A 25,598-nucleotide genomic window follows, 5' to 3' on the forward strand; every position below is an offset into this window, starting at 1 on the left:
AGCTATGCAGGCGTTTACAGGGAACTCCTCACAAGCAATCTGGGGCAGCAGGGGAGAAGCACAAAGCTGATTATTTGACAATCTAATAAGTGGGCGAGGCAGGGTGGCATCATGGGCATGTGGAAAAAGCTAATGTACTCAATGCTTTTTTTTGCCTCTGTCTTCATGAACAAGGTCAGCTCCCAGACTGCTGCACTGAGCAGCACAGTATGGGGAGGAGGTGACCAGCCCTCTGTGGAGAAAGAAGTGGTTTGGGACTATTTAGAAAAACTGGACGAGCGCAAGTCCATGGGGCCGGATGCACTGCATCTGAGGGTGCTAAAGGAGTTGGTGGATGTAATTGCAGAGCCATTGGCCATTATCTTTGAAAACTCATGGTGATCGGGGGAGGTCCCAGATGACTGCAAAAAGGCTAATGTAGTTCCCATCTTTAAAAAAAGGGAAGGAGGAGGATCGGGGAACTACAGGCCAGTCAGCCTTACCTCAGTCCCTGGAAAAATCATGGAGCAGGTCGTCAAGGAATCTATTCTGAAGCACTTAGAGGGGAGGAAAGTGATCAGGAACAGTCAGCATGGATTCACCAAGGGCAAGTCATGCCTGACTAACCTAAATTGCCTTCTATGAGGAGATAACTGGGTCTGTGGATAAGGGGAAAAGCAGTGGATGTGTTATTCCTTGACTTTAGCAAAGCTTTTGATACGGTCTCCCACAGTATTCTTGCAAGCAAGTTAAAGTAGTATGGGCTGGATGAACGGACTATAATACAAGACTATAATACAAGAACTAGGGGTCATAATACAAGAACTAGGGGTCACCAAATGAAATTAATAGGCAGCAGGTTTAAAACAAATAAAAGGAAGTTCTTCTTCACGCAGCGCACAGTCAACTTGTGGAACTCCTTACCTGAGGAGGTTATGAAGGCTAGGACTATAAATGTTTAAAAGGGGACTGGATAAATTCATGGTGGCTAAGTCCATAAATGGCTATTAGCCAGGATGGGTAAGAATGGTGTCCCTAGCCTCTGTTCGTCAGAGGATGGAGATGGATGGCAGGAGAGAGATCACTTGATCATCGCCTGTTAGGTTCACTCCCTCAGGGGCACCTGGCATTGGCCACTGTCGGTAGACAGATACTGGGCTAGATGGACCTTTGGTCTGACCCGGTACGGCCTTTCTTATGTTCTTATGTACTATAAGGTGGATAGAAAGCTGGCTAGATCGTCGGGCTCAACAGGTAGTGATCAATGGCTCCATGTCTAGTTAGCAGCCGGTATCGAGTGGAGTGCCCCAAGGGTCGGTCCTGGGGCCCGTTTTGTTCAATATCTTCATTAATGATCTGGAGGATGGCGTGGATTGCACCCTCAGCAAGTTTGCAGATGACACTAAACTGAGAGAAGTGGTAGATACACTGGAGGGTAGGGATAGGATACAGAGGGACCTGGACAAATTAGAGGATTAGGCCAAAAGAAATCTGATGAGGTTCAACAAGGACAAGTGCAATCCTTGAGGGGGCCATTTAGGGAACTGGGGTAAAAATCTCTCTGGGGATTGGTCCTGCTTTGAGCAGGGGGTTGGACTAGATGACCCCCTTCTAACCCTAATATTCTATGATTATGCTCGTTTAAACCTGCCACCTATTAATTTAATCAGGTGACCCCTAGTCATTGTTTTATGTGAAGGAGTAAATAACACGTCCCTATTCACTTTCTCCATAACATTCATGATTTTATAGACCTCTAGCATATTCCACCTTAATCATCGCTTTTCTAAATTGAACAGTCCCAGTCTTTTTAATCTCTCCTCACAGAAGCTGTTCCATACCCCTGATCATTTTTGTTGCCTCGCTCTATACCTTTTCCAATTATATGTTTTTTGAGATGGGGTGGGTGACCAGAACTGCATGCAGTATTCAAGGTGGGGGTGTACCATGGATTTATATAGTGGCATTATCGTATTTTCTGTCTTGTTATCTATCCCATTCCTAATGGTTCCTAACACTGCTCGCTTTTTTCACTATTGTTGCATATTAAGCAGCTGTTTTCAGAGAACTCTACAGTTAATCCAAGATCTCCTTGTTGAGTGGTAACGGATAATTTAGACCCCCTCATTTTGTATGTCTAAATGGAATTGTGTTTTCCAATGTGCATTACTTTGCATTTATCAACACTGAATTTCATCTGTCATTTTGTTGCCCCGTCACCCAGTTTTGCCAGGTCTCTCTGTAACTCTTTGCAGTCTGCTTTGGACTTAACTATCTTGAGTAATTTTTTATAGACTGCAAATTTTGCCATCTCACTATTCACCCCCTTTTCCAGATCATATATGAATATGATGAAAAGCACAGGTCCCAGTACAGATTCTTGCGGCACCCGCTATTTACTTCTCTCCATTGTGAAAACTGACCATTTATTCCTACCTTTTGTTTCTTATGTTTTAACTAGTTACTGGTCCATGACAGGACCTTCCCTCTTATCCCATGACTGCATAATTTGCTTTAGAGCCAAAGACTTTCTGAAAGTCCATGTACACTATATCCACTGGATCACCTTTGTCCACACGCTTGCTGATACCCTTAAAGCATTCCAATAGAATGGTGATTCCCCCATATGATTTCCCTTTACAAAAGCCATGTTGACTCTTCCCCAACATATTGTATTCATCTAGCTGTCTGATGAGACTGTTCTGTACTATAGTTTTAACCAGTTTGCCTGGTACTGAAGTTAGGCTTCTGCAATTGCCAGGATCATCTCCAAACCCTTTTAAAAAAATTGGCGTTACATTAGCTACACTCCAGTCATCTGGTACAAAGCCTGATTAAGCAACAAATTACAAACAATAGTTAGTAATGCTGCAATTTCATATATGAGTTCCTTCACAACTCTTGGGTGATACCATCCGGTCCTGATGATTTATTACTGTTTAGTTTATCAATCTGTTCCAAAACTGATAAATCTTGCAGATGACACAAAAATTAAGGGAATAATAAATAATGAAGATCACAGGTCACCAACAGAGAGAGATCTGGATTGCTTGGTAAACTGGGCACAAGCAAACAATATGAGTTTTAATATGGTTCCATGCAAATGTATACATCTAGGAACAGAGCACATAGGCCATACTTACACAATGGGGGACTCTATCCTGGGAAGCTAGGGCTCTGAAAAAGATCTGAGGGTCCTGGTGGACAATCAGCTGAACAGGAGCTCCCAGTGTGATGCTGTGGCTAAAAGAGCTAATGCGATCCTGCCATGCATAAACAGGGGAATCTCGAGTAGGAGTAGAGAGTATTTCATCTCTGTACTTGGCATTGCTGCAACCACTGCTAGAATAGTGTGGTCAGTTCCAGTGTACAATTCAAGAAGGATGTTGATAAATTGGAGAGGGTTCAAAGAAGAGCCATGAGAATGATTAAAGGATTAGAAATATGCCTTGTCGTGACAGACTCAGAGAGCTCAATATATTTAGCTTAAAGAAAAAGTTAAGGGGTGACTTGATTGCAGTCTATAAGTGCCTGCATGGGGCACAAATATTTAATAATGGGCTCCTCAATCTAGCAGAGTAAGGACTAACATGATCCAATGGCCGGAAGTTGAAGCGAGACAAATTAAAGTATTCTTAGAATTGGAAGGTCTTCTAGGAGTCCAATTTGTTTCATGCGCTATGCATATTTTTTGGTTAGAGATTCTAATTTCTGCAACTGCATATATGATAGGTACAAATGTAAATAAATAAAAATAAACAACTCACTGAGTCACTTAACAGACCTCTTTCCCTGAGCATCCATGAAGGTACTCAGAACCTGTGCCGTTTGCAAATTTGTCCACCTTGCCACTCCCCCCTCTCTCTTGCCACTTGCAAGTCATTAACAAACCCTACCTTTAAAAAAAAATGCAAAGTATTCCCACAGAATGAGTCTACATAATAGTTAGCCAATACATGCCAGAAGAGAACAAGAAGTCTCTCCCTCCTACATATATATTGCAAAGCTTTCCTCCCAGCTGAGAGGAGGGTTCCTCGGGATGCGTGATTTTTCTTCACTAATGACAAGGTTTTTGGCCTGAAACAGTCTGTGCAAAGAGAACTATTTTCCAGATGTCCCTTTAAAAGGGGAACAGCACAATATTATAAAGATCTGCATTCCACTTCCAAGTCAGATTCCCCCTGCAAGGCCAGCCTTGCTAAACATTTCAGGGAGGTATGCATCAGAAACAACATTTCAAAGGAAAATAGAATTCAAAGCAATTCCAGATATTCCTACAAAGGGGGAAAAACAAATCTGGTTTCCGTGCAACTCCCATAAACACAGGAGAATTCCAAAAGCAAAAGAATTGTTATATAGCTATAATTATAACAACTACACTATAAATCAATCTGAATAACCTGGACTGGGCATGTGCAGTGTAAAAGAGGCAGAGATAGCAACAAGGGTAAAATTAAACTGCCAAATGTGAAATATCACCCTATATTTATTCCAGCTAAATAATTTCCTGTGTATAATTTGTTTTAAACTGTGAACCAAGGCATTTACGTCTTACTGCAGGGCTACCTTCACAAGGGAGGTTAGTCCTTCATGAATACCTTAAATGTCACCAACTAATGACAAAAAAGACAGACATGGAACAACTGAAGAGTACGGGAATCAGGAGGAACTGAGTTCTGTTGCCCCAAGTGTTTCACCTGGTCACACAAGGTTCTCACATGCTGCCAATAGTTAAGGCAACATTATAAAATTACACACGAGTGGCAGAATACCAACCACACCTACAGCAGCAGCCATGTAATGAAGCCATTTCTATCAACAGGGTCTTCAACACAGAACACATGATCTATCAGGCCTTGAGCCCAGGTGTCCAACACCAACTGCTCCCACCACAGTACTATCTTCATTATTAAGTTCTGTAGAAAACTTATTAGCTAGCCTAGCTTTTAAGCTTTGCCTTTCACTGAGTTCATAGCATGTATTCAGAATACAAGGAGAGCACAATACCAAATCCACTAATGGCAACTACCGTAAACAACCACATGATCTTATCCATGCAGCACTTCCTGCCCCACAGCCATAATCTAATTTCACAGTATTTGTTTTCTTCATGTCAGGCCTCAGTCTGCAAGCTTTTCAGGAGTGTTTTACTAACTCACATGATGGGTGCCAAACATGCACATTTATGATGCTATATACAGATTTCATTTAAGAAGTCAGTAAAGAAAATATATTATTATTTTATCACCCAGAGACCCCAACCAAGACCAGGGTCTCACTGTGCGAGGTACAGCACAGAATAACAAACAGTCCCTGTTCCAAAGAGCTTACCATCTAAATAGACAAGACAGACAAAGGGTGGGAGAAAGAGAGAACACACAAGCAGAGTGGAAGGGAAGGCTGGAAGGGATTAGCTAAAAGCTAAAGACAAAGGGAGAGGTGATTGGAAGATGGGAAGGGAGAATGAGAAGAGCATAGAGGACAGGGTGGAGGGAGACAAGCGATGATGAGGGGTGGATCAGAGCAATTCGTCAAACAGCAGAAGAAAAGGCGGTTACTCACCGTAGTAACTGGTGTTCTTCGAGATGTGTTGCTCCTATCCATTCCATTTAGGTGTGCGCGCCACGCGTGCACGGTTCTTCGGAACATTTTTACCCTAGCAACTCCGGTGGGCCGGCTGGGCGCCCCCTGGAGTGGCGCCGCTATGGCGCTAGATATATACCCCAACCGGCCCGCCCGCTCCTCAGTTCCTTCTTGCCGGCTATTCCGACAGTGGGGAAGGAGGGCGGGTCTGGAATGGATAGGAGCAACACATCTCGAAGAACACCAGTTACTACGGCGAGTAACCGCCTTTTCTTCTTCGAGTGATTGCTCCTATGCATTCCAGTTAGGTGATTCCCAAGCCTTACCTAGGCGGTGGGGTCGGAATGAGATGTGGCGGAGTGTAATACTGCAGAGCCGAAGGCTGCGTCGTCCCGAGACTGCTGCACCAACGCGTAGTGGGAAGCAAAGGTGTGGACTGAAGACCAGGTAGCCGCTCTGCAGATGTCCTGGATGGGAACGTGGGCCAGGAAGGCGGCCGACGAGGCGTGCGCCCTCGTCGAGTGTGCGGTGAGGTGGCACGGGGGGACGCGAGCAAGCTCGTAGCACGCTCGTATGCAGGACGTCACCCAGGATGAAATCCGTTGTGAGGAAACCGGCTCGCCTTTCATACGCTCAGCAATTGCCACAAAGAGCTGGGAGGAACGCCGGAAGAACTTTGTCCAGTCGATGTAAAAGGCGAGGGCCCTACGGACGTCCAGAGTGTGGAGCTGCCGTTCACGAGGTGAGGCGTGCGGCTTTGGAAAGAAAACCGGGAGGAAGATCTCCTGATTGAGATGGAAGGCCGACACCACCTTGGGGAGGAAGGCCGGATGTGGTTGAAGCTGCACTTTGTCCCCGTGAAAGACGGTATATGGGGAACCTGCTGTCAGGGCGCGGAGTTCCGAGACTCGTCTGGCGGATGTGATCGCCATGAGGAAGGCCGTCTTCCAGGTAAGATGGAGCAGAGAGCACGTGGCCAGGGGCTCGAAGGGCGGGCCCATCATCTGGGCGAGAACCAGGTTCAGGTCCCAAGTCGGAGCAGGCGGACGCACCTGAGGGTAGAGACGGTCTAACCCTTTAAGGAAGCGGGCTACCATTGGGTTGGAGAAGACGGAGCGCCCTCCTATAGCGGGCCGGAAGGCTGACAGAGCCGCCAGGTGCACCCTCAGGGACGAGATCGCGAGACCTTGACCTTTCAGGTACCAGAGGTAATCGAGGACGGTCTGGATGGGGGCCGAGAATGGGTTAAGACTTCGCTGGTCGCACCATAGCGAAGTCCTTCATCAAGTGGTTGCTGAACCGACGAGGGGGGATGCCATTTTAGATTTGATTTTGGTGAGTAACGAGGACCTTGTTGAGGACATTGTTGAGTGATCATGAGCTAATAAATAAATGGGAGGATAATCAATAGTGCATCTGAGACTAGGGTGTATGATTTCAAAAGGGCTAATTTTACTAAATTAAGGCGACTAGTTAGGGAAGTGGACTGGGCTAACATATTTAGGGATCTAAGGGCAGATGACGCCTGGGGTTACTTCAAGTTGAAGTTGCAGGAGTTGTCAGAGGCATGTATCAGGTAGCAGTTTTAGACCGAGCTGGATGAGCAAGTCTTTCTAGGGGGGTCATTAAAAAAGCAAAAGCCAGGAGAGGGGTGGAAAATGGGGGGGGGCAAAAAACCTACCTTATTTGAGGTCAGAGAGGGGGGGAGAAGCTGAGAAAGGCAAAGCGATGAGTGGAGATGGATCTAATTAAAACCAATAGCAAACGGTTTTTAGCCATATAAATAGGAAGAAAACCAAGAAAGAAGAAGTGGGACCGCTTAAAACTTTAAATGGAGTGGAGATTAGGGATAATCTTGGAATGGCACAATATCTGAATACTTTGCTCTGGCTCGGTCTTTAATGAGGCTAATGAAGGGCTAAGGAATAGTGATAGAGGGACCGATGGGAATGAAGATATGGGGTAGACATTACGGTAGCTGAGGTAGAAGCCAAACTGGAACAGCTTAACGGAAGTAAATCGGGGATAATCTTCATCCTAGAATATTAATAATCTTTAATAAATACTGACTGGAGATTAGCTAATGTAGTTCCTATATTCAAGAAGGGAAAAAAGTGACCCGGGAATTATAGGCCTGTTAGTCTAACATCTGTAGTATGCAAAGTCATGGAAAAATCTTAAATGGCAACTGGGATAGATTACAGCATGGATTAAACCAACTTGATCTCCTTCTTTGAGAGAGTAACAGATTTTTAGACAAGGGAAATGCGGTGGATCTCATATATCTGGATTTCAGTAAGGCATTTGATGCATGAAGAATTACTGGTTAAATTGGAAAAGATGGGGATCAGTGAAAATCCAGAGGTGGATAAGGAGCTGGTTAAAGGGAGACTGCAGAGGGTAGTATTGAAGGGTTACCAGTGGAGTTCCTCAAGGCGATTTTATTCAATCTATTTATTGCTGACCTGGGAACCAAGAGTAGGAGTGGGCTGATAAAGTTTGCGGATGACACCAAGTTGGGAAGAGGATCGGGATATTCTCCAGGAGATTTAGATGACCTTGTAAACTGGAGTATTAGTAACAGGATTAAATTCAATAGTGAGAAGTGTAAGGTTATGCATTTAGGGATGTCTAACAAGAACTTTAGTTATAAGCTGGGAGTTGGAAGTAACGGAGGAGGAGAAGGACCTAGGAGTCCTGGTTGATCGCAAGATGACTATGAGTAGGCAATGTGATGGCTAATGCGGTCTTGGGCATTAGTATTTCTAGTAGGGATAAGGAGGTGCTAGTCTGAGACCTCATTTGGAGTATTGTGTGCAGTTTTGGTCTCCCATGTTTAAGAAGGATGAATTCAAACTAGAACAGGTACAAAGAAGGGCCACTAGAATGATCCGAGGAATGGAAGGCCTTTCGTATGAAAGGAGACTTGAGGAGCTCGGTTTGTTTTTAACCAAAAGAAGGATGAGAGGAGATATGATTACACTCTTTAAATATATCAGAGGATAAATACCAGGGAAGGAGAAGAATTATTTCAGCTCAGTGCTAATGTGGACCGGATATAAACTGTCAGTCAGGAAATTCAGGCTTGAAATTAGTTTCTAACCATCAGGGAGTGCAATACTGGAACAGTCTAAACAGAAGGACCTCCATGACTTTAAGATTAAGCTAGATAAGTTTATGGAGGATGGTATGATAGGATAACGGGCTTAGTCAATAGGTCAATTATTTGCCTGGTATGACATAACCTTTTCTAGAGGTTTGGCTGGAGAGTCTTGCCCGCATGCTCGGGTTCAGCTGACCGCCATATTTGGGGGGAAGGAATTTTCCTCCAGGGAAGATTGGCAATGGCCCTGGAGGTTTGCATGGGGCAGGGTTCACTATGTGGCCTGCATCTTGCAGGAGGTCAGACTAGATGATCATAATGGTCCCTTCTGATCTTGAATTCTATGATTCTATGATTCTATGATAGCGCAAAGCGTTTCCACTTCGCGAGGTAGGTAGAGCGCGTCGAAGGCTTCCTGCTTTCCAGCAGAACTTGCTGCACCGCTGCCGAACATCCTCTCTCTGCGTCGGTCAACCACTCAGGAACCAAGCTGTAAGATGTAGCGACTGCAGGTTCGGGTGACAAAGTCTGCCGAGGTCCTGAGTGATGAGGTCCGGCCATAGCGGAAGGGGAATGGGTTCCCGAACCGATAGCTCGAGCAGCAGGGTATACCAATGCTGTCTCGGCCAGGCCGGAGCGACGAGTATTACGCGTGCCCTGTCTCTCCGAAGCTTGAGTAATACTCGGTGGACGAGCGGAAACGGGGGGAACGCATAGAGGTGAGGCTCCGTCCATGGCAGGAGAAATGCATCCGAGAGGGAGCCTGGAGCTTGACCCTGGAAGGAGCAAAACCTGTGGCACTTCCTGTTGGCCCGGGAGGCGAAGAGGTCTATCTGGGGAAACCCCCACCTCTGGAAGATTGCGTAAGCCACATCTGGGCCAAGGGACCACTCGTGGGAGGCGAAGGACCTGCTCAAACGGTCGGCCAACGTGTTCTGCACCCCCGGTAGAAAAAACGCTTCGAGGCGAATCGAGTGGGTCACGCAAAGATCCCAGAGGAGCATCGCCTCCTTGCAAAGCGGGAAGGACCGAGCTCCGCCCTGCTTGTTGACATAGAACATGGCTGTGCTGTTGTCCGTGTACACCGCTACACAGCGGTCCTGAAGGTGGGTCCGAAAGGCGAGACACGCCAGACGGATCGCTCTCAGCTCCCGGACGTTGATATGGAGGGAGAGCTCCTGGGCTGACCAGAGACCTTGGGTGTGCAGGTCTCCTATGTGAGCCCCCCATCCCAGCGCCGACGCGTCTGTGGTCAGGGTGATCGATGGGCGAGGAGGGCGGAACGGAACCCCTGCGCAGACTGTCTCCGGATCCAGCCACCAGGTGAGCGACTGAAGAGCGGGACTCGGCACCACCACCACCATGTCCAGTGGGTCGCGCTGAGGGTGGTACACCGATGCCAGCCACATTTGGAACGGGCGCAGGCGCAGCCTTGCGTGCGTGGTCACAAACGTACACGCTGCCATGTGACCTAGAAGACGAAGGCAGCACCGCACTGTTGTCGTTGGAAAGGCCTGAAGTGTCCGTATCAGGGATGCCAACGTCTCGTGCCGAGCCTGAGGGAGGCAGGCTCTGGCCAGAGTGGAGTCGAGGACGGCTCCTATGAATTCCACTCTTTGTGTCGGAACTAAGTGGGACTTGTCGGTGTTGACAAGCAGGCCGAGAGATCGAAACAGACGCAGTATCTCGGATACCTGAGCCGCTACCAGCTCTTGGGTACGGCCACGAATCAGCCAGTCGTCGAGGTATGGATACACGTGAATCCGACGACGACGGAGGGCCGCAGCTACGACCGCCATGCATTTGGTGAATACCCGCGGTGCGGTGGAGAGGCCGAAGGGTAACACCGCAAACTGGTAGTGGGCCTCGTTGACCATGAAGCGCAGGTAGCGTCTGTGGGGGGGGGTAAATTGCCACATGAAAGTAAGCATCCTTCATGTCGAGGGCGGCAAACCAGTCTCCTGGATCCAAAGAAGGGATAATGGTCCCCAAAGTTACCATCCGAAACTTGAGCTTGCAGAGGTACTTGTTCAGCTCTCGGAGGTCCAAGATGGGACGAAGACCCCCTTTCGCCTTGGGGATGAGAAAATATCTGGAGTAGAATCCCCTGCCCCGCCTGCCGGGAGGCACCTCCTCGATGGCACCCACGCTCAACAGAGACTGGACCTCCTGTAAGAGGACTTGCTCGTGAGAGGGGTCCCTGAAGAGGGACGGGGAGGGTGGGTGGGAGGGAGGGGGCGAAATAAACTGTAGGCGGTAGCCGTGCTGGATGGTGTTGAGCACCCAGCCGTCTGATGTTACCGAATACCACGCCTGGAGGAAGCGGGAAAGGCGATGTGAAAACAACAGGGATGGATCCTGAGGGGAGAGTGGTGTGCCGTCCTCGGGCGTCCCATCAAAAGGTCGACTTGGGACCTTGAGGAGCCTTGGACGAGCCTTGAGACTGGTTACGCCACCCGCCCGATGGTCTGCGGCAGAATGGGGCCCTGCGGTTATTAAATGGCCGAGACCGGGCCTGCGGCCCGGGCCGATAGGGCTGTTGCCGGAACGGACGCCTCTGAGTGGCTGGTGTATGCATCCCCAAAGTACGGATTGCCACTCGTCCGTCCTTCAGGGTCTGAATTCTCGTATCAGTTTTCTCCGAGAACAGGCCCTGCATTTCAAAGGGGAGGTCCTGGAGGGTATATTGTACCTCCGGTGGCAAAGTGGATGACTGTAGCCACGCGATGCGTCGCATGGTTACACCGGATGCCACAGTCCTGGCCCCTGAGTCCACTGAGTTGACCGCAGCTTTAATCAAGGTCCTGGAGGCCAACTTGCCCTCTTCTAGGAGCGCTGAGAATTCCCGGCGGGAGTCCTGTGGGGTCAGCTCCGCGAACTTTCCCAGACATCCCAGGATGTTAAAGGTATACCGGGAGAGCAGGGCCATTTGATTAGCGATGCGGAGTTGGAGACCGCCCGCGGAGTAAATCTTGCGCCCCAACAAGTCCATGCGCCTGGACTCCTTTGACTTCGGCGCAGCGGCAGGCTGTCCGTTACGCTCCCGGTCGTTCACGGATTGGACTACCAACGAGTCCGGAGTCGGGTGGACATAAAGGTATTCGTACCCTTTTGGTGGTACCGAATATTTCCTCTCCACGCCGCGTGCCGTGGGAGGGACGGAGGAGGGCGACTGCCAGATGGCGGCATTGTTCCGCTGGATTGTGCGGATGAATGGCAGCGCTACTCTCACGGGGGCGTCTGCTCCCACGACGTCCGTGATGGGGTCATCGACCTCTTGGACTTCCTCGATTGGCAGGTTGATGGCTTTCGCTACCCGCCGAAGAAGGTCCTGGTGCGCTTTGAGGTCTATCGGCGGGGGCTCTGATGGCGACGCCCCCGCCACCGCCTCGTCGGGAGAGGAGGACGAGGAGTGACCAGGCAGCACCTCTTCAGGAGCTGGCTCCGCGTCTGGTCTGCCCGGTGCCAGTGTCTCATGCCCCAACGGTGTATCGCGGGGGGCAGATTGTGGCGTGGGAGACGGGGGTGGCCTGCTTACAGTGGCCTCTGGCACCGAACGCGCCGAACCTGGCTGTCTCGGTGGAAGGGGAGGCCCCTGCTCATGTTGGGCCCAGGGTACCCAAAACCCCCATTGCTGAGGTCCATGGTCTTGCGGAATAGACCCCGCTCTGAAGTCTACCGCGCTGCCCTCCGGAGAAGCAACTGAGGGCTCCCTCGAAGGCCAGGGAGGGGCCGTGGCGGTACCCGGGTGAACATCCGGTGCCGGGATAAACTGCCTCTCCGGTGCCGATGGACGGTGCCGGTCGTCATGTGGCTTGATCGGCGAACGAGATCTGCGCGAGGCGCGGTACCGGGAGCTCGACCGGCGGCGCCGGGAGACTGACCTCGAGCGCGATCGGCGGCGCCTTGAGCGGCTGCGCGAATCGCGATATCGTCCGCGATGTCTGGAGCCGGACCTGGTGCGGTGCCGGCGACTCGGCGACCGGGACCTGGAACGCCGCCGGGAGTGCGACCGGTACCGCGATTGCGAGCGGTACCGGGACTGCGACCGGCGACGAGATGGGGAGCGGCGTCTCGACGTCGACCGCCGTGCGGATCGGGCCCGGTGCGGTGGCGATCGCCCTCTTGAAGGAGAACGGGAGCGAGAGCGGATCATGGTGCCGCGATCACCTCGGCCAAGAGAAGGAGGGCGCATCATCAGAGGCTTTCCAATGGATTTCAGTGTCCGCACCGGCGGTGCCGGTAGCTGATGGCCCGTATCCGCTGTGAGGTCAATTAGCTCCCTCGCCGTTGCGAACGCCTCCGGCGTAGACGGGAGCCTCAGCTCTTCCTCGGTCGGCACCGGGGAGCTGGGCGGTGCCGGACTCAACGGCCCTTGCGGCGCCGGAGTCGACGGCCCGGTGCACTTCTTGTGCACTGCCTCAGCCTGTACCGTTGTAGTCGGTGGCGGCTGGGCTGACGGCTTGTGCTGTTGTTTTGCAGCGGCCGTCTTCGGCACCTTTTGCTTCTTCCCCGGGGAGAGGGAGCGGTGCCGGGTCTTCGGTGCCGGGTGCCGGGACGCGTCGGCACCGGAGCGGCTCGGTGCTGCCGGTGCGCTGCTCACGGAGGCCGGCTTCGGCGCCGATGGAGCTGGTGCCGGAGGTTGGAGAGCCGACTCCATAAGGAGCTGTTTTAATCGAGAGTCCCGCTCCTTCCTCGTACGCGGCTTAAAAGCCACACAAATGGGGCACTTATCTGACCGGTGCGACTCTCCGAGGCAGCGGAGGCAAGAGTCGTGCGGGTCACTCACTGGCATGGGCCGCTGGCAAGCCACGCAGGGCTTGAATCCCGGTGCCCCGGGCATAAGCCCGCACCGGGGCGGAAGAAGAGGGCTAACCCCTCTAATTCCCTAACTGCTATACTATACACTAACTATACAACTTTAACAAGAAACTAACAAACTATTAACAACTATATACACTAGAACTATTGAGAACGCTAGGGCTGTGGAGAAAAGGGAGCACTCCACTGTTCCTACTAGCCGTCACGGGCGGAAAGAAGGAACTGAGGAGCGGGCGGGCCGGCTGGGGTATATATCTAGCGCCATAGCGGCGCCACTCCAGGGGGCGCCCGAAGAACCGTGCACGCACGGCGCGCACACCTAAATGGAATGCATAGGAGCAATCACTCGAAGAAGAAAAAGAATATCCAGAGGAAAAACTGTAGCAAGTATAGTCTTGTATCATCAGTGTCCACCAGTGCCTGCTGAGACAGCTTCTGTAGCTGCTCTTGACAGCTTGAGTCTCTGCCCTGAGTCTGGCTCCATTATGGAGACTTTCTTTTCCTGGGCCCATCTGGCTGGATAGGGATCTCCCCTGCACATTTTCCGACCAAAGAGGGCTAATGTTAAATTCGTGCAGAGAAGTACTCAAATATCAGGAAAGGCCTGCATTAAGATTGCCCAGATTCACAGATTTCAAGGCCAGAAGGGACCACTAGGATTACTCACACTGTCCTCCTGTATAACATGGACCAGAGGACCCCCCCCCCCCGCCACACACACACACAGAGCATTTATTTTAAAAAAAAAAAACCCATCCAATCCTGATTTTAAAATGGTCAGTGATAGAGAATCCACCACAGTCCTTGGTAAATTGTTCCAATGGTTAATTACTTTCACTGTTAATATTTTTTCTTCTTGTTCTAAACATTTATGTAAAATGTATATAACAATAGTGCTGAAATGTGGGGTTTGGTTTACTGGAAATGCTGGTCACAAATTCTTCAGAGTAATACTGGTATGGGTCTGCCTTTCCTTGCTCTGAAGTACCAGTGGAGTAAGTCCTGCTATAGAGAATGGATGGCTAAATATAGTTTTCATGTGGATCCATTTTGTTTTTTAGCCCATCTTTTCTCTTCCATTCTCAATCGTTCTATTCCCATTTCATCATTGCAGAAGGAGTACACCTGAGACCCAAGCAGTACAGATGTGAATATGAGAAACAGGGGAGCCTCAAAACACAACAGGATAAGAAGTATCACTGTAGCTGGTGGAGAGAAGGAGCTGTATTTTGTCCAGTCCTCTTCAAAGCAATACAGAAAGTAAAGTCCCATCATGACTGGCGCATGCAGGAAAATTATTGCTATACACATTATAAATGGTACACAGTCCTTCTGGTTAGTCTCTCCTACCCAGTATTAACCCATGAACAGTGATAATCCATTTTCAAAAAACACCTCTTCAGACCCAGGCCAGGCGCCGTGGCCAGCTGTCCCTGATGCCAGCAGGCGCAAGCTCAGCACCTCACTGCCACGCAGGTCAATGTTCTGTTACCCAATGCAACATATCATTTGCCTTACAAGCCGGGGAAGCAAGCACACAATGCCCTAGTGCTGCTACTTCCTGCAGGCAACCCCATCAGTGTGCAGCATTGCAATATAATTGTTAATTACATGCTCACATAATAGTTCTCACATCATTATAGGTGGTGCAAGTAGGAACACCTAAAGCTAAGGCTGCCTAACCCTTTCCATAAGACTCTGTTGTGATCTGTCATTCCATATTCCTTATGAAAATATGCTTATGATATGAATATGAAATAACGGAGATGTACTTTATACAAAATGGTTCATGTATCAGAGGGGTAGCCGTGTTAGTCTGGTTCTGTAGAAGCAGCAAAGAATCCTGTGGCACCTTATAGACTAACAGACGTTTTGCAGCATGAGCTTTCGTGGGTGAATGCAAGCAGATGCTTGCATCCGAAGAAGTGGGTATTCACCCACGAAAGCTCATGCTGCAAAACGTCTGTTAGTCTATAAGGTGCCACAGGATTCTCTGCTGCTTCTACAAAATGGTTCATGTGAGATATCATTGGAAAGGTTATGATTTATTGAATGTGATTATCCAATCTGTATGCCTGTATCATGTCTGTATCTGAAGTTAGGAATATTGACTATGTATCTGTATTTCAACTACGCTACTTTGGGTGACGCCCAGGGGCGGGCCCAGGCCCCAGCACGCCAAGCACGTGCTTGGGGCCGCATGCCCCGGGGGGCACTCTGCCAGTCGCCTGTGGAGGGTCCGCTGGTCCCATGGGACCGGCGACCAGCAGAGCGCCCCCCGCAGCATGCTGCTGTGCTTGGGGCGGCGAAATGTCTAGAGCCACCCCTGGTGACGCCCCCTGCTAACACTTCAGGTACAACAATGGAAAAGCCAGATGGGGCGGAAAGCCCATCAGCAAAGACAATGGACTGTGAAAAGCTTGGCCTTCCTGTGGACACTCCATACTGCCCCTGACTCATGGACACTGTGATCCTACAGAGTCAGGTGGTCTTGTCACCTGATACGAAAACATTACCTGGGACTTCTTGTAACTTTCCACAGTAAAAGAAGGGGGGTCACATTTGGGGAGGAAGGCAAATAGGACTCCTCCTCTCCATGGCCTGTCTGCCCAAGAATAGAGATTGCAAAAGGGAAGGCAAGTGGGGACTCCAGACTGAGACAGGGGTCCAGTCTGAAAAGGAATACAGCTGGAACTCTGAACCACAGAACCTTTGTGAACTGCCTGCAACAATATCTAGAGTGAGAAATACTATTTGTAACCAATTTCTCTAGTGAAACTAGCTTAGTAATCTGCTTTGTTCTGTTTGTTACCCCTTTTACCACTTAAAATCTGCCTTTTATACTTAAAAACATTTGTTTTGTTTATTATTAAACCCAGTTTCTGTAATTTCTAACTGTGGGGGCAAGTAATGTGCACACCTCTCTCCACATTGAGGGAGGGAGCGAATTTCATAATATATCTTTGGGTCTGTATTCCAAGGGAGGTAGACATGTGAGTGCTGGAGCAAGTCCCTTAGGCTGAGTCTGCCCAGAGCAGATCTGCAGCTGGGGGTGGCCCTGCCTATGTGTGTGTTACAGGAGGTTTTAAAAGCCTGGCTCAGCAAGACAGGTTAAAGGGGGCCCATGCTGGCAGAACAGGTAGACTCAGTGGTATCTCAGCACATCAGGCAGCATTCCGAGGGGTCCAACCCATCACACCTGTTTTCACTTGTTTATAATTTTGCCAATGTAAACAATTTGGGCTGAAATTTCCTATCCCAGATTTCTGCCTCTGGCTGTATGTTTTTGGAAAGTTAGATCAAAAACACTTCAGTCATTTCTGAGAACAATATTGGGGGAAAATACATTATTTTGTCTCTGTTAAAAAAAAATCTTACAGATGTTTAACTGAGGAGCCCTGTCGTCTCCATGCTTTGAAATAGAAACTTGAAATTTGGCAGGGGAAGGAGGGGATGGTCAGCCTGGTGTCAAAGATGTACCTTTGATCATCCCTGTGAAAATTTACCCAAATTTGACCAAGTTATAAGCTTCATTTTTTGAGTACCCAATTTAAAACACCTGGGGTCTGGTTTGCAGAAGTGCCAAACGCTCACAACTGTAACTGAAGTCAATGGGACCTCTGCATTAAACATAGAAAGTGCTATAAAATGCTAAGTACTTTGAAATATCAGGCCCACGGCTTCTCAAATTGGGCACCCCAAACTAGTTAACTATTTTTCACTTAATCTCTGTGCCTCAGTTTCCCATGTGTAGAATGGAGTTGAACCTCCAACCTAAACAGTCTTTTCATGCAGTTTTTTTGGGGTTCTATACAGTAACTAATACACAATTATTTCTATCATCTCAGATACATGCATAGTATCTTCTGCTACTTTGTTACTACTCTTTAAGCCAGAAAAAAAACAGAGATGATGGTACATCTTCCTAGAAGGCAGCCTCCTTTGATCTGAAAACTTCAAGAGATGGAAAATCCACCACTCCACTTGGTTGTTTATTCCACTGGTTAATCACTCTCATGGATAAAATTTGTGCCTTATTTCTAATTTCGATTTGTCTGGCTTTAACTTCCAGACACCGATTCTTGTTATGTCTTTCTCTGCTATGTTAAAGAGCCAGTTAGTACCTGGTATCTCCCTGTGAAGGTATTTATTCACTTTATTGAACTCACCTCTTAATTTTCTTTTTGATACGCTAAACGGATTAAGTTCCTTAAGTTTCTTGCTTTTAGGCATTTTTTCCAGCCCCCAAATAATTTCTGTGGCCCTTCTTTGCACCATCTCCAATTTTTCAACAAGCTTCTGGGGTCATGTGTGAATGGCCCAGATGTGAAGGAATCAGTTTCCAACCTCTGAGTTACATTACAGCTTACTATTTTCCATGGTTCCTCAGGCTTATTTAACCTTTCCTTATTTTGAAGACTCGGAATAAGACTCATAAGGCAGAAAGACAGGCATAGTTTAAGGTTGATGTTACTATCCTCTTGATCAGCCATCAAGAATTGAAAGGGAGTGAACCAAAGTCTCTGCCAGCCTAGCTAGGCATGCAGCAGTGACACCCAGAAAGCAGGAACCTTCAGTCTGCTCCTAACCTCAGCTCTCCCATCTGACAATGCACTGTCCTCTCAACCAATCCACACACTGCACGAGTAACCCAGACGTTTTGTTGTCTGCAATAGAAACCATAACAAAAAAAGCAAAGGAAAGTAGCATTCCCATTGTTCTACTCACAGTTTTGAGTCCAGTTTCAGAAGAAAGCCCAGTTTGTCATATTCTGAAAGACAAAAACAGGAGACTTCATGAAACAACAGCAGCTAGTCACTTCTCCCACCACAAAACAGGACAGCAACTCCTCACTGAACAGCACAACTATTTCTGATTGGCAATGACAGCTGAATATACAGTGTAGTCAACCTATACACATTACAGAGTAACATTAATTAAACGCACAGCCCCAAAATAATTCCTCTGAATCTTCAGGTTCATTAATTCCAAAGTCATTAGAACTAGTTGAGACCTTTGCAGGAAGAGCCCAAAGAAGCAGCACCATGCAAGACAGGGAATAGGAAGGCATATAATGCTTTCCTGATTGGAGTGGGGCTAGTCTGGTCACTAACTCACCCACTTCGGGAACTGGTAGAGCTTTCCAATTTCTCTTGACTGCCTAAGACCACCCCCTGCCTCCAGCCTTGCGATTAAAGAAGTGCTCTCCTGACCAGGGTTGCTAACAGGGGCACAGTTACGCTCTGGGTACAGCTGGTAATGCAGGAACTGCATCTGAGAGGAGTGGAGAGCTCTGGAGCCCTGCAATGAGAATCCGGGGATGAGCTAGTCAGAATCTGTGCCTCTCAGGAACAACAGCGAACAGCCACAGAAACATTCCCATGGGAAAGTCTGTTTCTATGATTCATGTGTAGAATTGAATGCAAACACTTATTTTAACAACTAGAAATACCGTGTAATCTTGTAAATCAATTAAACTATTGTAATAAAATAATGATTTCTCTGAGAATCCAGGTGATACATCCCAAGAGACTTACTTTTTGCTTATTACTATAATGCATTATTTGTATTGTGGTAGTGCCTAGGGGCCCCCATACATGCAGCCTCCGCCAGGCTTCACTGAACTGGGGGCTGTACAAATATATAACAAAACCATGATCCCTGCTCCAAAGAGTGTAACAATCAGGACATACTAAAGGAAAAAGAATGAAAATGCTGCTCCTGCACATACCAGGGGAAAGGAGCAAGAGGATAGCCCGTGCTACTGTGAAACTGGGGGGTGTTGAGAAGAGGCGGCCTATAAGATGGCCTCACTGCTAAGAGTTAGTCTTCATTATAAAATGATTTGGGAAACTCTGGTGTAAATATTGCTTATGAGCTCACGGGTCATCCAAACACCATACAGCCAGAAGGAGACAGCTTAACTACGTACCTGGGATGAAATCTTGGCCCCACCAAAGTCAGTGGAGGTTTTTCCATTGACTTCAATGCGATCGCGATTTCACCCTTGGTAAATGAGGAGAATTAAGATCCAAGCTCACAATGGGTTGCACGCTTCACAGCACCTGTAGCTGAGTTTACTGCATACAGCACAGGCTCCTTGCATTCCTCCATTCTCCCTCTATTTCAGGGACTCATGCAATCCCCTTACCCCTCCCTGAGGCTCTGTCTCCCCCCCATACCACTGCCACTATCCCCGCATGTCAGGTGCTCTGTGCCCCCCATTCAGGGCCGGCTCCAGGCACCAGCCGAGCTGGCTTATGCTTGGGGCAGCAGATTCCAAGGGACGGCATACCGGATGCCTTTCTTTTTCTTTTTCTTTTTGGTTTGCCGTTCTGGCCCCCCTGTAGGGGGCGGCGGCACAGAAGAGGGGAGTGCCTGCCGCAAACTCGGCAGGGCAGCCCGCGTCCTTCCCTCCCAGCCGACCAGAGCGGCGCAGAGCCCTCCCGGCAGGCGGTGCTGCAGGAGAGGCCGCGTGGCGACCGCCCCGCTGAAGCCCTGGCCGCCCCCTTCTCCCTCCCCCTCCCGACCGGGCGCGCACTCCGCTGCATGTCTGCAGCACAGGGAGTCCCCCTACACTCTGGTTCCGCCCGCCCCGCAGGTTTTTTTTTTCCTGTGTGTCTGTGCTTTGCCGGTGTTCACAGGTGTTTTTTGTTTTGTTTTGTTTTTTGCTTTGCCGCTCCGGCCCTGCCGTTTTTTTTGTGTTTTGCTTTTTTTGCTTGGGGCGGCAAAAAAGCCAGAGCCGGCCCTGCCCCCATTCTCCCTTTTCCCTCCAAGTCCCAAATGTTGCCTGTACCCAGGTCCCCATTCTTCCCCTGCCAGAAATTTTGTGTCCCCCATTTCCCCCATGTCAGAGTCTGTGTATGCCCTCCACCTCCCCCCACAATACCATGGTCCCCCATTATCCTCCCTATACCATGGCTGGGTGCACCCCCACCCCCTGCAATCATTATTATTTCTTTTCTTTCTATCTAGGAGATGAGTCATTCAGGGTGCCAACTATACACCACCAAACCAGGAAGAAGAGGTGGATGAGACTATTTTAAAACAACTAACAAAATAGAATCATAGAATCTCAGGGTTGGAAGGGACCTCAGGAGGTCATCTAGTCCAACCCCCTGCTCCAAGCAGGACCAATCCCCAACTAAATCATCCCAGCCAGGGCTTTGTCAAGCCTGACCTTAAAAACCTCTAAGGAAGGAGATTCCACCACCTCCCTAGGGAACCCATTCCAGTACTTCACCACTCTCTGAGTGAAAAAGTTTTTCCTAATATTCAACCTAAACCTCCCCCACTGCAACTTGAGACCATTACTCCTTGTTCTGTCATCTGCCACCACTGAGAACAGTCTAGATCCATCCTCTTTGGAACCCCCTTTCAGGTAGTTGAAAGCAGCTATCAAATCCCCCCTCACTCTTCACTTCCGCAGACTAAACAATCCCAGTTCCCTCAGCCTCTCCTCATAAATCATGTGCTCCAGCCCCCTAATCATTTTTGTTGCCCTCTGCTGGACTCTCTCCAATTTGTCCACATCCTTCTTGTAGTGTGGGGCCCAAAACTGGACACAATATTCCAGACAGGGCCTCACCAATGTCGAATAGAGGGGAAATGATCACGTCTCTCGATCTGCTGGCAATCCCTCTACTTATACAGCACAAAATGCCGTTAGCCTTCTTGGCAACAAGGGCACACTGTTGACTCATATCCAGCTTCTCGTCCACTGTAACCCCTAGGTCCTTTTCTGCAGAACTTCTGCCTAGCCATTCGGTCCCTAGTCTGTAGCACTGCATGGGATTCTTCTGTCCTAACTGCAGGACTCTGCACTTGTCCTTGTTGAACCTCATCAGGTTTCTTTTGGCCCAATCCTCCAATTTGTCTAGGTCCCCCTGTATCCTATCCTTACCCTCCAGCATATCTACCACTCCTCCCAGTTTAGTGTCATCTGCAAACTTGCTAAGAGTGCAGTCCACGCCATCCTCCAGATCATTAATGAAGATATTGAACAAAACCGGCCCCAGGACCGACCCTTGGGGCACTCCGCTTGATACCAGCTGCCAACTAGACATAGAGCCATTGATCACTACCCGTTGAGCCCAACGATCTAGCCAGCTTTCTGTCCACCTTATAGTCCATTCATCCAACCCATACTACTTTAACTTGCCAGCAAGAATATGTGGGAGACCATATCAAAAGCTTTGCTAAAGTCAAGGAATAACACATCCACTGCTTTCCCCTCATCCACAGAGCCAGTTACCTCGTCATAGAAGGCAATCAGGTTAGTCAGTTTAATCATACAAAGCAAAGGAATTGGTGGTGATGGGGGACTTATCTCTTGGGAAAATAATACAGTAGGGCACACATTATCCAACAAGTTATTGGAATTGGGGACCATTTTTTATTTCAGAAGATGGAGAAAGCAACTAGGGGAGAGACTGTCCTAGATTTGATTTTGACAAATAGTGAGGAACTGATTGAGAATTTGAGTGAAAGTGAAATGAGAGAGTTCATGATTCTGAGGAATGGTAGGACGGAAAACAGCAGAATAAAGATAATGGATTTCAAGAAGGCAGATTTTAACAAACTCAGGGAGTTGGTAGGCAAGATCCCATGGGAAGCAAATCTAAGGGGAAAAAGAGTTCGGGAGAGTTGGCAGTTTTTCAAAGCGACAGTGAGGGCAAAAGTGCAAACAATCCCACTGCATAGGAAAGATAGGAAGTATGGCAAGAAACCACTGGGTCTTAACCAGGAGATATTCAATTATCTGAAACAAAAAAAACAAAGAAGTCCTACAAAAAGTGAAAACTAAGTCAAATTACAAAGAATGAATATAAAAAAACAACACAAGCATGTAGAGACAAAACTGGAAAGGCCAAGGCACAAAACAAAATTAAACTAGCGAGGGACATAAAGGGTAACAAAAAAAAAACATTCTACAAATACATTAGAAGCAAGAGGAAGACCAAGGACAGAATAGGCTCATTACTCAATGGGATGTGGTGTGGGGGGGGAGACAATACAGATGCTCCCCGGGTTACACAAGACCCGATTTACGCAAATTCACACTTACAGAAAAAGTTCCATAAGCCAGAAATAGGATTTTCGAGTTGCGGAAATTTTTGCGTAATGTACAGGTTTCCAACTTATGCAAAATTCGAGTTACGCAAGGCTTTTCGGAACGGAATGAATGCATCAATCGAGGGGTGTCTGTAGCAGAAAATGTGACAATGGCAGGACTGCTAAATGCCTTTTTTATTTCAGTTTTCACCAGTAAGGTTAGTAGTGATCAAACATCTAACAGAGTGAATGCCAGTGACAATGAGGTAGGATCTGAGGCTAAAATAGGGGGGAAACGAGTTTAAAAGTACTTAGACAAGTTAGATGCCTTCAGGACAGCAGGGCCTGAGGAAATACATCCTAGAATACTCAAGGAGCTGACTGAGGAGATCTCTGAGCCATTAGCGATTATTTTTGAAAACTCATAGAAAATGGGAGAGATTCCAGACAACTGGAAGAGGGCAAATATAGTGCCTATCTATAAAAAGGGGAGTAAGGACAACCCAGGGAATTCTTCCACTCGGCTCCACATTGATAAGGCCTCAGCTGGAGTAGTGTGTCCAGTTCTGGGTGCCACATTTCAAGAAAGATGTGGACCTTCTCTGGAAGTCCAGAGAAGAGCAACAAAAGTGATTCAAGGTCTAGAAAACATGACCTATGAGGGAAGATTGGAGAAAATGGGTTTGTTTTGTCTGGACAAGAGAAGACTGAGGGGGGACATGATAACAGTTTTCAAGTACATCAGAGATTGTTACAAGGAGGAGGGTGAAAAATTGTTCTCCTTAACCTCTGAGGTTAGGACAAGAAGCAATGGGCTTAAATTGCAGTAAGGGAGGTTTAGGTTGGATGTTAGGAAAAACTTCCTGGCAGGGTGGTTAAGCACTGGAATAAATTGCCTAGGAAGGTCGTGGACTCTCTGTAACTGGAGGCTTTTAAGAACAGGTTAGACCAGGGGTCCCCAACGCGGTTCCTGCAGGTGCTACGGCGCCCACAGTGGCATCTAAATGCGCCCACGTCCTGGCCGGTGGTCGAGCATCCGCCGAAATGCCACCGAATTTCTGCGGCATTTTGGTGGCGACACCTCTCGATGACGCCGCTTGCAATTTGGCAGCATTTCGGCGGATGCTCAACCGCCGCCACGGTCCTTCGTCTGGCGCCCACCAGATGAAAAGGTTGGAGACCACTGGGTTAGACAAACACCTGTCAGGGATGGTCTAGATAATACTTAGTCCTACCTTGAGTGCAGGGGACTGGATTAGATAACCGAACAACCTGATGTGTACAATTTACTTAGACTTCCAAATGCCTTTGACAAGGCCCCACACAAAAGTCTACTACACAAGCTAAAATGTCACAGGGTGGGAAGCGAACTATTCTCATGGACAAAAAACTGTCTAGAAGACAGAAGGCAAAGACTAGAATTAAAAGGTCATTTTAATTGTTGCAAAAGGCTAACAGCAGGGATCTTAGGATTCTATAACTAGGTTCTGTGATGTTTAATATACTATCTGGAAAGAAGGGAATGAGTAGGAAGACAGTAAATATTACTCCTGGGGAAATTCTGCACATTTTATTTGTCAAAATAACACAATATAACCACACCAGTTTCAATTATTTTTGGTCATTTATTTCAAAATACCTTTCAGCAAGTATGTCTGTAACAATACAGACAACAAAAACAGATTCAAGAAATGTTTTTTTGACAAACAGATTCCTTACTAGGTATATTAATACAGAACTCTGAGTAATAATTCATTTACACTACAATACAGAACCGTATCTCCCGCACCCCTCAGAAGCAGTGCAAAGGCTTGGGGGAGTCAGGGATAACAGAGGAGCTGAGGGAGAGGGAAGTAAATTGCTGGGAAGGAGCCTGGGTGTGAACTTGGAGGGTTGTTGGTATGGGTGGGGAAAGTATGGAACAGGTTTTTTGAGGGTTGGGAAGGGATTGTTAGGGAGCTTCCCCCATGCAGACCCTGGCTGACCCCTAGCCTCTCCTATTCAGTCAAGCACATCTGTCCCATCCCCATGTGTCCTTGAAACCTCAGTCCACCTGTCCCTCCACCCCCACTCAGACACCCACTTGATTCCTCCCATCCCCATGTGGCTCTGCACCCCACCCCTGTCCCTATGTGGCTCTGTACCCCCTCCCCCATCCGCATGCGTCTCTGTGCCCCCACTCAGCCACTCCCCTGTCCCTATGTGTCCCTGTACCCCAGTGTCTCTGTGCCCCCACTCAGCCACGCCCCTGTCCCTATGTAGCTCTGCACGCCCTCCCTCTGCACCTCCCTCCTCCCTGTGGTCTTGTGCCTCCACTCCATTCAGCCCTTACCCCAGTCTGTCCTCCCCCACTAGCCCATCTGACTCCCCCCGCCCAGCACCTCACGCTGTCTGTCTCCCCATAGCCCCTGCCTCCTGACCTGGCCTGGCCTGACAGGCACTGCGAAGAAGGCAGGCTTTTTTTATTCCCTCCCTGTGCTGGCCGGGAGCTACTGCTTTGTGCTATCACCACAGCACCCTCTGGTGGGCAAAAGGCAGAACTGCAGCAACATTTTGGCAAAGCTTATTTTCTGCACAAAAAATTAAAAATATGTTCAGCTCATTAATTATGCATGCACAGTTGCGCAAAATTCCCCCAGGAGTAAAATATGCAGATAGCATACAGTCTTTTAGGTTACTCAGCACCAGAGAGGACTGTGAAGGACTTCAGAGAGAGCTAAACAAGCTAGATGAATGGGCAACATGACAGCAAATGAAATTTAATTCAATAAATGCAGAGTAACTCACATTAGCAGGGAAAACAATTAAACTACTCAGACACCTTACAGAGTTCTAGATTAATTGAATAATTAAAGAAAGGGACCAGTGAGTCACTGCAGACAGCTCAATGAAAACCTCTATTCAAACGTGGAGCTGGGGTCAAAAAAAACCCCAAACACAATGTTAGGAAAAATCAGGAATATGATAGTGACCAGTGAGAATATTCTAATGCCTTTGTATAAATCAGTGGTGCAGCCTCACCTGGATACTGTGTGCAGGACTGGTGTCCCCATCTCAA

The 25,598-nt window shown here is 48.3% G+C and overlaps 1 protein-coding gene across 18 annotated transcripts in view; it reads right to left on the reverse strand.

Moving 5' to 3' along the window:
- The window catches only part of ST3GAL3 (ST3 beta-galactoside alpha-2,3-sialyltransferase 3), a 369,636-nt gene that overhangs the window by 228,100 nt on the left and 115,938 nt on the right, over positions 1-25,598 (reverse strand). For all 18 annotated transcript variants that reach the window (XR_005583508.1, XR_005583506.1, XR_005583510.1 and 15 more), the window contains one exon: positions 18,215-18,257. Coding sequence is in view for 13 of the 18 variants with exons in the window: in XM_039483732.1 (XP_039339666.1) it covers positions 18,215-18,257 (43 nt within the window). In the remaining 5 variants the exon portion in view is untranslated. The remainder of the gene's footprint in view (positions 1-18,214; positions 18,258-25,598) is intronic.

Source organism: Mauremys reevesii, linkage group 8 (genome assembly GCF_016161935.1).
Source record: "Mauremys reevesii isolate NIE-2019 linkage group 8, ASM1616193v1, whole genome shotgun sequence".
Classification (NCBI taxonomy): domain Eukaryota; kingdom Metazoa; phylum Chordata; order Testudines; family Geoemydidae; genus Mauremys; species Mauremys reevesii.